Source organism: Ambystoma mexicanum, chromosome 12 (assembly GCF_040938575.1).
Source record: "Ambystoma mexicanum isolate Mex_15411 chromosome 12, UKY_AmexF1_1, whole genome shotgun sequence".
Classification (NCBI taxonomy): Eukaryota; Metazoa; Chordata; class Amphibia; order Caudata; family Ambystomatidae; genus Ambystoma; species Ambystoma mexicanum.
In genome coordinates, this window is record NC_090936.1 from 637,571,133 (window position 1) to 637,585,277 (window position 14,145).

The 14,145-nt window shown below is 44.7% G+C and overlaps 1 protein-coding gene across 1 annotated transcript in view; it reads left to right on the top strand.

The window, feature by feature from the left end:
• Positions 1 to 5,555: 5,555 nt before the first annotated feature.
• The window catches only part of LMOD2 (leiomodin 2), a 78,665-nt gene continuing 70,075 nt past the window's right edge, over positions 5,556 to 14,145 (top strand). Inside the window, exon 1 of the mRNA XM_069629110.1 lies at positions 5,556 to 6,041. Within this exon, the coding sequence (XP_069485211.1) occupies positions 5,751 to 6,041 (291 nt within the window). The 5' untranslated portion in view covers positions 5,556 to 5,750. The remainder of the gene's footprint in view (positions 6,042 to 14,145) is intronic.

The window sequence follows — 14,145 nt, forward strand, 5'->3', positions numbered from 1 at the left end:
TTGTGAGGTCGGTTTATCATGTGACTTTTTATAGTAATTGTATAGATTTGAGTCGTTTTTTAGGTATTCAAAACTTCAACACATATTTGTACCAACCTGAGCTTGGAAGATGTGTGGTCAAGTTTCTAAATTTCAAGCTAGGCTCAAATTCCGGCTTTACCACTTAACCAAAGTGTATGATCCTGGGCAAATCATTTAATCACACTGTCCCATACCTGCCAAAATCAGGTGCCTCTAGAAGTGATTCAGTTCACAGTATAAACTATTTCAAAAAAGCCTTGCTCGTGGTTTAATAGATGGGCAGCTCATGTTTCAGGACCTGCCAAGAACACACACACACACACTTTCCTTGAAAATATCGGGCCACATTTTTGAACAAAATTGTGACATCAAAAGCAAATCAAAGTAAACACTTCAAACAAAAAGCCATCATGGACAATTGCATATTATAACCAGTATATAAACAATATGTACCAGTCAATGAGGTCCAGGGGTTATGTGTGATTTTTTCGAATTTTTTAGGTCGCTTAACAAAAAGATTGATATAGTTCGGCCGATTTTAGGCAGCCTACAAAAAGCACATTTCTTAGCCGCTCACCCTCACATCTGACCCCCACACCCCTGATGAGATTAACTCGAAATCAGGGGGTTTTACACCCCACCAACCTCCCCTCCTTCAGCCCCCGCTGCCACGATCCGCACCCAAGACTCAAATCAAATTTCCTACGGCACCTCCTCAGAGGTACTCTGCCTTTCCTCTCATTCCCCCAGAAGCTCATGGTATCCCAAGCTCTGTTTCTCTCAAGCTTGGACTATAGTAACAGCCTCTTTCTAAATCTACCTGCCTCTACTCCCCGCCCTCTGCAACTAATCCAGAAGAGGACTGCGAGACTTGTCCTTGGCCTCAAGCCCTGGGATCGTATCTCTCCAGTTCTGAAATCTCTGCATTTGCTCCCAGTGGATGCAAGGATTAAATTCAAAACCCTCTGCATTGTTCATAAGGCTTTCTGGGGCCAGGGTCCAAAATACCTTCAGCTATCCCTCCGCAAATACCTCCCCTCTCAAGCTCTTTGCTCCTCTACCTCCAACTCCCTCAGGGTCAGTGGTTTTTCAAAGAAAAGAGCTGAGGGTAGATCTCTGTCTTCGGCTGGGGCCTCCCTCTGGAACAGCCTCCCTGCCACTCTAAAACTTGAGGAGAACCATCTCCGGTTTCGGAAGCACCTCAAGACCTTCCTCTTCTACCTTCGCTCCCCCTCTACCCTGCTGATCTGTTCTCTCTTGGCACCGTGCACTTGGCCACCCTCTGTCCTCCGGCCCAGGTACCTGCTCACCCTGCCACCCTCCCGCACTGCCTATGGGCCACCCCTTGCACTGTGGTCTGTATCTGTACCTATACAGCCCCCCCTTTTTCTTCCTGCACTTATCAGACCTACCCTGTCTGCTGCCTTAAACCTAGCACTTGCAAGTTGCTGGCTGCACTACCACTGTTTGTAGCCTTTATTATTTATTTATTGTTATTTATCTGTTTCTCCTCTGCTTCGCACTTTCCACTTCTCCCCCCTTCCTTGCACTTTTCCCCTCGCCCATGCACTTGTGCATTCTCATTGTCACTGGGCCTAGTATGATCGCTGTTTTGTTCTCCCCTGTTCTCCTCACTTGCCTTGTCGCGCTCTGGAACACTTGTGTACGAGCGCAATAGAAATAAAATATCAATATCAATACCAATCTAAACACATACACAAACACCCAACACACACACAATAACACATGCACACATACACTACCCATTCTCCCTCAATGCCGCTTTGGGGTCCTGCCATGCCTGTCAGCCTCTACGTGCACTCGATTTATTTTTAGGTCATTTTTTAAAAACAACCTCATCACTTAGGACCTGTACAGGGGCATAGCAGGGGAGGAAGAGCCCCTCCTCCCTGCCAAGCCCCACCGTGAGTGATACCAGGAAGTTGGAAACCCCTCAGCCTACACTGTCTGCCTCCTGATCCCACTCCCCTCTGCCCCCCACCCTGGCTCTCTCTGGTGCTTGCCAGTAGTCCCTTATGCACTCAACTCAATTAAAATGTTCTGCAAAAACGCAACAACAAAAAATGTTGCGCTTCGAAATGTCATTTTGTAAGAAACAAAATGACCTATTTCTTGCTTCATTATTCTGAAAGGGGGCCCGGTCTTTTACAACAAGATGGCAGGACCACATGCACCTACTTAGGGCCTACTGAGAGTAGCCACATTGTCCAGGGTGGCATTGTTGAGTGCACACCATCTGAGAAGGAACAAATATTGGGGGCCTCGCTGCTCAGCCCTTACAGGGGAGGAGGAGGAAGCATCACCCTTGATCTGGGAAATCTGGATTAATGCCAGCACATTGTTTAGGCTATGCATACACACACACCCAATGGACATTGGGCACCCTTGATCACAACCCTGGCTCACCCAGATGGAAATTCCTGGAGCCGGGCCTGAGTCAAACAACTGATGGTTGCTTCTCATCCAGGACCCAACAACTCAGTCTTTAACACGCCGTCCGCCATTAAGCATGTGTGCAAAGTATTCAATCACAGAGGCTGCTTCAGCACTATTGAAAGTACTTTCACCTGGACAGTCAGAAATACTATAACCAAAGAATAGACTCTTTCTGAACCTGCCATAAACACTAATGACAATATACCACTCTGACCTCGCACATTTGTAACCCGTTTTAACATCGATGCTGGTCACAGGCACATGCTCATCAAGCACACCTGGACGTTAGATGCCCACACACTAGGAAGACTGTCCCGGGACGAAGACTGTCCCGGGACGACACAGCTGTTGTCATCTCTCTTGCTCTCAGGTACAATTCGATGTGGAACTCACAAACCCATAAAGAGTGAGTGTTAGGTTTCTTCTGTGGGTCCTCATAATACCTTAAAGAATGCCTAGTTGTGGTTTGCAGACCGCCCGTGGACGTCCAGCTGTCACAGCTATCAGAAGTGGGCAAGTCTAGAAATGTATGTAGATAGCCGAGCCGGAAGTCTGGCATGACCCTAAGAGCCGAAGCCCGAGCCAAGTCACTGGAAAACATGCACCTAAGCTAGGCAGCCTAATATCTTGTAAATGGAAGAAGTGGCACAATGAACCATGTCATATTTATCATCACCATAATATTCTACACATGTTCTCCTTAGATTTATCTTTTAACCCTGAAAGAAGACATTGAGCGTGTGCACCTGTTGGCTCCCTGGTACTTCCTGTCTCCTGCCAGCCACAACTGCTTGAGTGGAACGCATGGAGGAAGCAACTCCTCTGTGGCCCCCAGGACGCCGCCATGTTCCTCTCCCACCTATCCACTTCACAGTGCCTGAGGCTGGATGTCGCAGTAATGCTAAGCATGCCTTGGCCTGCCCATTGCCCCTTCTGCTGCCTCCTACGTAGTTAGCTTGGCCGCCACTGCCGCCAGAGCTTCCCGCTGCAGTCTTCTCCCTGGCAAGTTGTGCAATATTCATTAAATGTAGAAAGAGGAATTTGACCCTCTGCTCTGTTCTGTGGCTGGATGATGTGATGTGTGTTTTTTTGCCCAATGCAGTTGGCTTTTTTATTGTTGAAAACAGTTTTGTCTCCTCTTTTGTCTCAAGTCTTTTGATTGGTTCAGTTTACTGCATGGCAATATTCTGCTTTGTATTTCTTAGGCATATCAGCTTGAATTCATCCATGGCAGAGCGGCAAGTTTCAGGGGTTCTTTGGCGCAGTGCCAAAGAACCTCTGAAACTTGCCACTCTGGGTGGGCACCTCACTTTAGAAAACTTGGCTTTCATCCTTAATACTCTGGGTGGGCTTCCCAGGTAGGGACATGGATATTATATTTCATCATGAATTACACTGCACTATGTGAATAGTGTGTGGCAAGCTGCTTCCTGACATTAAACTTAATCAGGTCGCATCATAAGGTATTTGGTTTCAATTCCTTTTGGCCCTCAGTTTATTTGTATTCTTGTATTGTTTATTTATTTATAGAGCGCACCGGGTCCTGAGGCCCTTACGCGCATGCAAATCACTGGAGCCGTGTTATGGGTTGGTGCACTGTCCGAGCTGTGGTGTGTCGCCGTCCACATACCAATATTTTAGTTATTCTTCGGTACTGTGAGCTCGGGGAGGTCCCTCATTAAGGAGGTCCACACCAGCAACAGTGATTTTGTGCAGTGCGTGTGTCTGTTCCTATGAGTGGGAGAGATAGTGTGTGTTTGTGTGTGTCTGTGTGTGTGTGTGTGTGTATTTGCATGAGGACAAGAGATTGTGTGTGCGGGAGATAGCCAGTGTGTGTGTGTGTGTGTGTGGATTTGTACGAGAACGAGAGATAGTCCATGCGTGTTGGGGTGGTGTCAACGTGTCGATTAGCAGTCATCTGGCAGGAGAGTGAGTAGGCGTAGGATGATGGTGCGGCGAAAGCCAGTATATGAGGGAGTGGGCCCGTGCAAGGCTAGATAGACTGAGCATGGGGCCTGATCCTGGTTTGATGGAAGAAGTAGCGGGATTAGTTACTGTGAGGGAAGAATTTGAGGCGGATCATTGCCCGGGAAAGAGAATGGAGAGTGGACACATTGTGTGAGAAGCAATATATGTGATTGGCTTTTGGGAGAGTCGGTGTGGGCGAAAATGAGTGTGGATAGTGTCAATGTGCTGTGACTGAGAGGAGCTTAAGTCAGTCAGATGGGTTGGTCGGCACTTTCATGGAAGGGGAGAGTTCAATTTTGCATCCAACCCTGAAGGCCCTATCTGTCTTACTGTTTCCATTTGTGGATGTTTGGTCTGGATCATTGAGTCCAGTTTCGGCGGCCACTTCTGCTGTATTGTGTCTGACTCCAGAGGACATACTTGCAACATTGTGTCCATCCGGCAACAGAGGACATACTTGCAACACTGTGTCCAACTCTGGAGACCATCTCTGGTCTATTTTAGGAGCTCTGGAGACCTCATCTGTCTCAACCATTTTAATCAAATACAGGGCATGCGCACTTGCCCTCTGTCTACACCTAGACATTGTTATACAAAATGCACACATCACACTCATAACAAGTGCACAACCTTTTGCCACCAAAAATATCACAATAAGCAAGTGTGCAACCACTCCTCTCAAACACATCACACTCCTAACCAGCCGGCTGTATCTTTTCACCAATGGTCACAAACTTGCCAGCATGTCAACCCTTTTCACCAAACACATATTATTGCTGTCATGGCAGGTGACATGCCCCGCGCTTTTTGGAAATGCACAAACTTACAAATCTGTAAAGAATGTACATCGCAATGCTCACTCTCCACAGGTGAACGCATGACCCCCCCACCTGCCAATGAATGAATCAGGCGAGACGTTTTGGTTTTGCCCGAGATTGTGTACGTTGGCCACGGGCACCATGAAACCTGCTGCGGCCCAGTCACGGAAGGGATCAGCTCAGCTGTATATGGTAACAGGCGGTGCGAGTAAATCCCCCCTGTCTCCGAGGCCTGCACAGAGGGGTGATCTCGCATTCTGTCTTTCCAGTGTCCAGCTGACGCGTGGTGCTTAAATAGAGCATGCTTTCACCCCTGCGTGCATTGTTGCAGCCTCGGCGCGCGCTCTTAAAAGGGCTCCTCGGCTAATCAGGAGGGCAGTTGCCGAGCAAATGGGACACGGACTATAACCGTCGGGGCGCCGGCTATTGCATTTCTAGTCAAAGCCTGGCGTGTTTTGATTTTTTGTTCTACCAGCCGCTGTCGGGATGGGGGAAAAGGGGAACATGTCGACGTTCGGCTACAGGCGGGAAATCAGCAAATACGAAGACATCGACGAAGATGAGCTCCTCGCCTCCCTGACCCCAGAGGAGCTGAAGGAGCTGGAACGCGAGCTCGAGGACATTGAGCCGGACCGGAACCTGCCGGTGGGCCTGAGGCAAAAAAGCCTGACAGAAAAGTCCCCGACCGGAACCTTCAGCAGGGAGGCATTGATGGCCTACTGGGAAAAGGAGACCCGAAAGCTCATGGAAAAAGAGCGCCTGGGCGAGTGCGATAAGGTACGGATACGCGGTTGCTATTCAAAGGAAACGGGTATCTTAACTTTAATATCATGGGGAAAATCCTTCTAGTAAATCCTTGTATACCACCGCTCCACTCGCTCGTCATTCCTTCCTCATTATTCCGCAAAGTGCTTCCAAAGAAGGCAGGTTCCATTCTACCCCCCTTACCACCACCAGGCACCTTCCTTCTGTAAAATCTCTGCCCCAAAGGGGGGGGGGGGGGCAGGGGGAGAAGGAGGGGATTACAGTACCTATTTACCAACAGGTTTTTTTTCAAACTAAGATTTACTCTTCAGTCGTCAACATCTTTCGAGAAAAATCTCATGCTGAAATTTTAATTCAGCCCAATTTTGCCCGAAAGCCCCTTTTGGATATGGCAAAGAATTGTGAAACAGATTTTTAACAAGCACTGGCAAAGCGAAGTGTTTTGGCTCCTCTCCATGTGCGCTACTACATAGGGAAGGCGTTTCACAGCACCGCCGTCACATACCCAGGCACTCACACCATTTGTCGACTGTTGCCATCCTACGGCCAGGTAGCATGATCATTTGCCAGGGATTACAATGTGGGGTCTAGCCGAACAAAGGAGCAGGAGTATCTACATACTTTATATGGTGTGAGTACCTGGGTATACATTGGAGCGCTTATCACAAGTGTGAGTACCTGGGCATATGATGACTATATGTGTGGTATAGTCACACATGTGCAAGTACTGCCGTCGCATGCCAAGCACAGCCTCAAATGCCCCAATAATGCCATCATATGCCTGGTCCAGTCAACATATGTACAGCCCCTGCCCCCTTCCAATGCCAAGGGCATCCATCATGAATGAGAAATCATAATTTCAGAGCCTTTACATCTCTTACATAGGGCTTTATGTTGGCAATAATATCTATCATTAGTACCCAACTTGTTGGCATTGAATGTAATAACCTCAGACGGTTCCATGTGTTTTTACCCCTGATTATTTGACCCCAAAATGATTTTGTTGTTGAAGTTTTACAATTTTTCAAGTTAGAGCGACATCAAAATGCAGCAGGAAATCCCCACAGCCCTACATTAATTCCCAACCCCAACCAACATCACCCCCTTTCGTAAACTTAATATCTGTACCTTTGGAGTAACTGATATACTGTCCGTGAATTTCTTGACGATTAAAATTCTGCACGGGATAATGTGATGAGGCGGATATCACTGGGGACCCCTCAGAAGTATGAAGGGCTGAGTCGGCCATGCCAGAACTCACACTTGTGTGTTGATTTATTTTCAATGCGAGGCATGTCTCTCAAGCAACCAACAATGGGAGAAAAAAAAGACTCAACCCGTGTTTGTAGCATGAACCCCTACCGAAAAGAACACATGAAAGAACATATTTCTTGGGCCAGTGTTCACCCTCAAACCTAAATGTGCTTTATATGTTTTTGACCCTTGTGCTACAGCAACTCACACTCAAAATCAATACCTTTTAGAAACGAACTTCTCTTTTTTTAAGGGCAAACGGGTGTGGTCCTTTTTTGCTGCAGGCACAAAGGTCATGTTAGAAACCAGAGTGACATTAGCAAAGGGCTAATGGCAGGCGTTGCCCACATCATTCTGTATGTTATGCCACCAATGTCTGCCCAGCATGAGCGGGAGGGAAGCGAGAAAGGTCAACACATTTGCTTGAAGTGTTTCCCTCCTTAAAAACGATTCATCCCTTTCCACACTCATTCCATTAGGTTTGGCTCACAAGGGTCGCTCAAAAGCACCTCCTCTATGAGCCAAAACTAAAAAGGAAGAGAGATCAACCACTTTTTAAAAAAACGAAGTCATATCTCCAGCTTACAAGAGTGGAGGAATAGCAAAGTCTGGCAGTGCTAATGTCAACTGATACTAAAACTCCATGTTGAGTAGAGCCCTCCAACGCTATATCAGAGTAAAGGCCAGCAGGAAAGGTGGACCAAGGGGAAATGACCAGTGGGGAATGTTGAATTCAGACAAAGGTAAAGGCTTCTGAACTGAGCGGCACTGCACTTTTGTGCTTATGTTGTTTTCACAATCCCTAGTGAACTAGTGATGCAGTCTGGAGATATTTGGACAGGAGATTGCATTTGTTATGGTAGAATGTAGTTGAGACTGCTAAGGTAATGTCTTGATATGGCGATTTTATCAGACCGTCTCTTGTAAGCTGAATAGTCCTTGCATCCCTGATGTTGAGCATGGGTGGCTGAAGGAAGGCTGAGAAGTGACTAATCATGTAAGGTCCAGTGACGAATGCACAACATTCACATGTACCTCTTCTTCCGCCCACCCACATCCACCCAGCTGGGATTTCACTGGCTATCACAGGATGGAGAAGCTTACAAACGTCAAAAGACACTTTCTTTTGCCCTTAATGTTGCAGAGAAAATCCCAAACATAGATATATTTGCTGCATAGCTAGGAATCTTTCTCCCAAGGCTGCCACAAGTATACAAAGTAGGGTCTGCGTGTTGAGGGAATGCAGGAAAACCACAGGTGTGCATGGCCCAGAGGTCCATACCGGTAGCAGTGGACTGGGAACCAAAAGAGACCCTGCAAATAATTTTCGAAGTGTCCCCATATTACACATTTTCAGCAAATCCAACCCTTTTCTTATGGGAAAATGTCGAAACACTACACAAAAGAGGCCCAGGGTACAGTGGCCTACCGGGAAATCTCCTGAGTTCCCTATAGACCAGTCCACCACTGCTTACCGGCAGCTGCCTTCACATGACGTTCATCTGCACCTGACGTTGCAGGAGAATCCTTTGGGAAGGGACTGGGCGTCTACTCTTCTTGCGGCAGTAACTGCTGGCAGGCTCCTTTGATGTGTGAAACCAGGTAAAACATACTTTACTTTGCCTACTAACTTGTAGTGTCACACTCGCTGGTGTCCGGTGACTCAGAGCCAGGCTGTCAATAAACAACCTATGTAAAAGCCCTATTTGACCACTTCAATCCAGGGAACCAATTTACCCAAAACGAGAATTCCAACAGGAGATTATTCACAAATAATGCTTTTACAGAGTGAGCAACTTCTCACACCTGCCAAGTCTTCCCACGTGCACCCAAATAATAAAAACCTCCATTACAAACTCTTTCTCTATGTCCTCCATGAAAGAGTACAACACTAGATGCTAATGTACAGGGAGCGTCCTTACACATTCCTCAACAAATAACTGTATTACTCCTATTATCAAAGTGTTATACCTCCTATCCACCACCACACAGTTTGGAAAGTAGAAGGCACTTTTTGGAACGACAAAGTAAGTAGTGGTGTTTAGGAAAGGGGGGTTCCACATGTCTTGGGCCTCATGGTGGGTGTATGCCGTACTCACCTACACTAGCAAAGAGTCCTCCCTATTGCATGCACTCACATATGGTCTCCTGTGTTTCAGTCAAACCATCCTTTTACCCGGCCATCTTCAGGGTAAACACATTTTAGTAAGTCGTCTAAATGTTCTTTTATTGCGCAGTTATAACCTCTATCACTCTCTCCGACAGGCTCTAGAATCTTCTGTCTGGCTGCAATCTGCAGATTTAGTGGTTCTTTAATGTTTGTAATTGTTGGCGGTTTTTGTCTAACATAGAATCACTCCCAAAGGCGCCGTGGCCATAGTTTCTTCAGTAACATGCCTTCAGATATTCTTGGGACCGTCATGCATTGTGTTTTATCAGAGTCTCCGCCACTAGTAGGCATTTTTCACTTCCGCCAGCTCTAAGAAATGGAAGTTGAAACCCAACACTTGATAGATAGTGTATCAATACAAGAAGAGCTACCCTTCGAGGATCCATTTGCAATCTACCTGCTGAGCTTTGCTTACCACAAAGAGGCACTTTCATTTAGAAAATAGAAGTTTTCTTAATTAGTTGAAGGAATTGTTCGTTGAACGATTCTTCTAGAATTCTTGTTTTAGACTGATGAATACTGTTAGTAGTTTGTCTCAGCAAATAGGTATTACCTTCAGTTAATTAAGTTGGCTCATATCGCTAGGATGGCCAGGGTTATTGCCCTTCTAAATAAAAGCTGCTACCATTAAGGTAGGAAAACCTACAATGACGTAAAGGCCGGTTAGAGAATGTGCCACCTGATAGCAAAATGTTCCTCCCTGAGTGCACTGAAGCCGATGATGTTTGCGAGTGCTGACAAGCAAAAGTGGTTATAGCCAGCAATGACTAGCGTTTATCATTAGAAACATTCTGATACCTGGGTTCCCTTCTGCTGTTTCTTTTTATACTGTCCCTTGTGCAGAGAAAAGCTGTGCTGCGTCAAATAACAAAGCCATGCGCATGAGGGTAGGGGTATCACACCCCTACCCGGTGCAGCGTCGACTCACAAAGCCATGCGCATGAGGGTAGGGCTATCACACCCCTACCCGGTGCAGCATCGACTCACTGCTTGTTGAACAGTTTCTGTATGACAGAAATATTATTTCTGATTGCTGACGGTTTGCTCCATACTGCAACATGAGCATCCAAACTTAGCATATGCATTATGAGTGTGCCGTGGCTGTGATAATGTACCAGTATTACCACATACCGGCACTTTACCGCACCGGCACACTCCAGGTTTGGTGGTGGGGTGGCCGGATTAACCTTCAGCTCCGAGCTACCAGTAATTCTGGCACCCCACCACCAAAAGATGCCAATATTACTGGCACTGGCCTTATGGGACTCCATGGAATGGGGAATTCCAGCACTTACCGCCACTTGTACTTAGCTGGTAATTCCGGCAGACCAATTGATATGATATGATAGTTTATTTATATAGCGCCTATACACAATGTGTTTCAAAGCGCTTCAAGGGAGGGAACACGGGAAAATATGACGACATTCTTACAGGCCATGAACAGTAAGGATGTGAAATTAACTATTGTACTCGGCCTGAGGACATTTCAGATAGTGCAAGTGCTAAGGCATAGATAAGGAAGGGAGCAGAAGAGTGGGAAGGAAATGGAAACAGACAGGGGACTACAGTACTAGGCCTGACGACATTTCAGATAGTGCAAGTGCTAAATCATAGAAAAGGAAGGGAGGGGGAGAGTGGGAAGGAAATGGAAACAGACAGGGGACTACAGTACTAGGCCTGAGGACATTTCTGGTAGAGCCAGAGGAAAACAAAAGGTGAGGGAGAGGGGTGCAGAAAGGGAGGGGAGGAACAAAACAAGCGACTATCGTACTAGGCCTGACATGGTATTAATGGTATTAATGGTATTAACGCCTGCTGCTTTCCCATCGGATTTACCGGCGAGATATCACCAGAAATGTAATGAGGCCCATATATTCTCCTTTGTGGGAAATTACCATTCTATTCCATAGAGTCAGCCTACATATCTTTTTTTGGGAATGATTCAGATCTGTCTCCCGCCCAAATGATCCAACACATTCAAGGGTTAAAAAACACCCACACATGCACATATGTAGGCGGGTGCCAGTGGTGCATCTCAGCTACAGCATTCTTTGTGTAGTCCTGCACTGAAGTCCATCTCTTTCAGTGTCTATTGAAGGTGCTTTGAGTGGCAATGTTCATTGCACCTATAAACATTTGAGTCAATCCATTTTGAGGCTATCCAGAAGGGGTATACTGTCCTGCACCATTTGATTTCTGATTAAAAGGATCAATTAGCAATAGTTACTAGGGCGTTCTGCCTTTGTTCCACATATACATTTCTGTTTTAGATATAGTTCAATGACTCTGATCTGGAGGCTCACTGAGTATATGTATGGGACATACACAAGTTTACTGAAATAGGCCTCCCTGCTTAAGAAGGTAGTTGATACTTATTGCAATATGGGGAAGAGTCTTATTGCATCAATCGTCGTATCTTCTATTAATAGGGTTTCCTTTCACAAAAGTCTTATTTACTTTTCGAGAGACGAAATCTAAGCTCAAGTCTATTGATATTTCAAAATCCCATGGCGTATTCAGAATTTGTTGAAAATCTTTATATTCCTTTCTACTGTCACATACAGAACAATCTTCCCAATACTGTGGGCATTGGTTATAAACAATTGGTTACTTCTGTTTGTTTGACTTGAGTAAATATTTTCACAGTAATGTGTTTTGTAGGTAAAGGCCCCAGCAAATACTCACTTGCCTTAGGATCAATGTATATTTGATGTAAATACACATCTTGGTCATTGTAACTTCTACATAGAAGGGTCTCGGTATACCACTTGCTTGAATTCAACTGACAATGTCTAAATCATTGCCTGAATTCAGTTATGTGTAAACTAAGCATTCAACACTTCATATGAAAACTTTTTAAAATCTGGGTTTGGTATTACGTTTAGAGCAAATGTGACTAACAACTGTAAAAGGCTTTGATTCCATTAAATGAAGATCAAAATCTTTAAAAAAAGATTTGCCCTCTTCTACCACAGTGATGCTACTTGTAGAAAGAAAGAGTGCTTTGATACACCCTCATGTTTGAAAGAGCAATAAGTCTCCAAATATATCTAGTGAATTTGATGCAGTGATTGCTTATTGCACACGCTAGCTCCGCATCTATGTGATTTTAACGAATTCCATTAAAGAGAATGCTTTTTTACCGAACCCAAAACAATGAAAGAAATACCAAATTTCTTTTTGTTTTTTTGGGGGCGTCCCACCCCCAAACTCCTGGTTTATCTGTAAGCTTAAGCCCACCCAACTCCATCCCCACCCGTTTTACCCCCTTACCACGCCCCCATATACATTTTTAACACATTTTGGTATTTTTTTCTTTGTTCATGTTTTCGGGAAAAATAAAGCATTCTCTGTAATATATTCGGTAAAATCCCTGGATACCACTAGCATCAATTACGTATATAGAATTATATGGGTGACTATTGATGCTAAGCAATTACCTCATTAAGATGACAATGGTGTCATTTCAGAGGAGCAAAATGCATTGTTGGTCTCCCTTTTGGATCATTTCTTTTATGTCAACCCATTTGAAGACCAGGGACTCTTGATCTAGGATAGTCTTCTAGGAGATATTGTCACAGGCGTAGTTCTGTCAAAATAAACGAGACACGAGTAGAGCCAAAAGATTGACCTATTTCATGTTTCTCCTCTTCTCACCAACACCTTGTGTTACTATGTGTGTGGTCACATTAGTGCAGCCTGGATGACTTCATCGGAATTGGAGTCGCAGATCTATGAATGTTAAGTTGGATGTGAATTTGCATGGTGTAGAGCTCACATGCAAAAACATTTCTCACAAGGTCTGATACTGTAAATTCCAGTGAAAGTTTAATTTATTAGTTATTGTGAGACATGTATGCATGAGTTTATGCCCTAGGTTAGTCTCTACTCTGTATCCAAAAGTGGTTTGTCCAGACCACTAATACTAGCATTCATTATATGCCAATGTTTTAATATAATTTTACATATCTTCTGTGAGTTTGTGTTACAGGTAGAAACACATTGATCTGTCTGATGATTTCTGTTGTCTTGGTCCTAGCAGTGTAACTATGTTCATGTTCCTTGAATGTTTCTTGGATTAGTAGAGCAGCTTCCTGGGGTATGCACATGCCTTTAAAGTAAGGCTTGATTAATGGTTTTGAATCTTTCTCATAGTCTTATGTTCTAGGGCAGTTTCTGTGAATATATACACTTGCTGTATAATAGGCTCTTATTTAGAACTTTTGGGTGGAAACTATCAAGATTTTAAGATGATTTGTAGTGTGTACAAATTGTTATTTATTCTGTCCCTTGAGTACTTGGCTGGAAATTTAAAAATCTCAGGAGGCTCGAGAAGGCAACGAATTTCTTAGTCATTACGTCTTGAGGTGCCCAGTTTTAAACGCTCGGTTGCGATGAATCAGTCTTTCTCTGGTACGGCAGTAAAACTGTGGAATGCCTTCCCTAAATAATGACTTCTGATTAGTCATTATTTGAAGTTTAGGAAGCTTTTCAAGGATTGGCCCTGGAAGATTGCTTTTTTGGATCATTGTGTTTAGAGATTTTATGATATTGTATAAATACTGGTGACATTTTCTTTTAATAATGTGTGACACTTGAAATTCTCATGACCTAAGGTGTTAATAAATTGGTAAGTTGTTTTTTAAGTTTGTACTTATTTGATTTACATTTTCTTCTATTTTACTGTGAGTG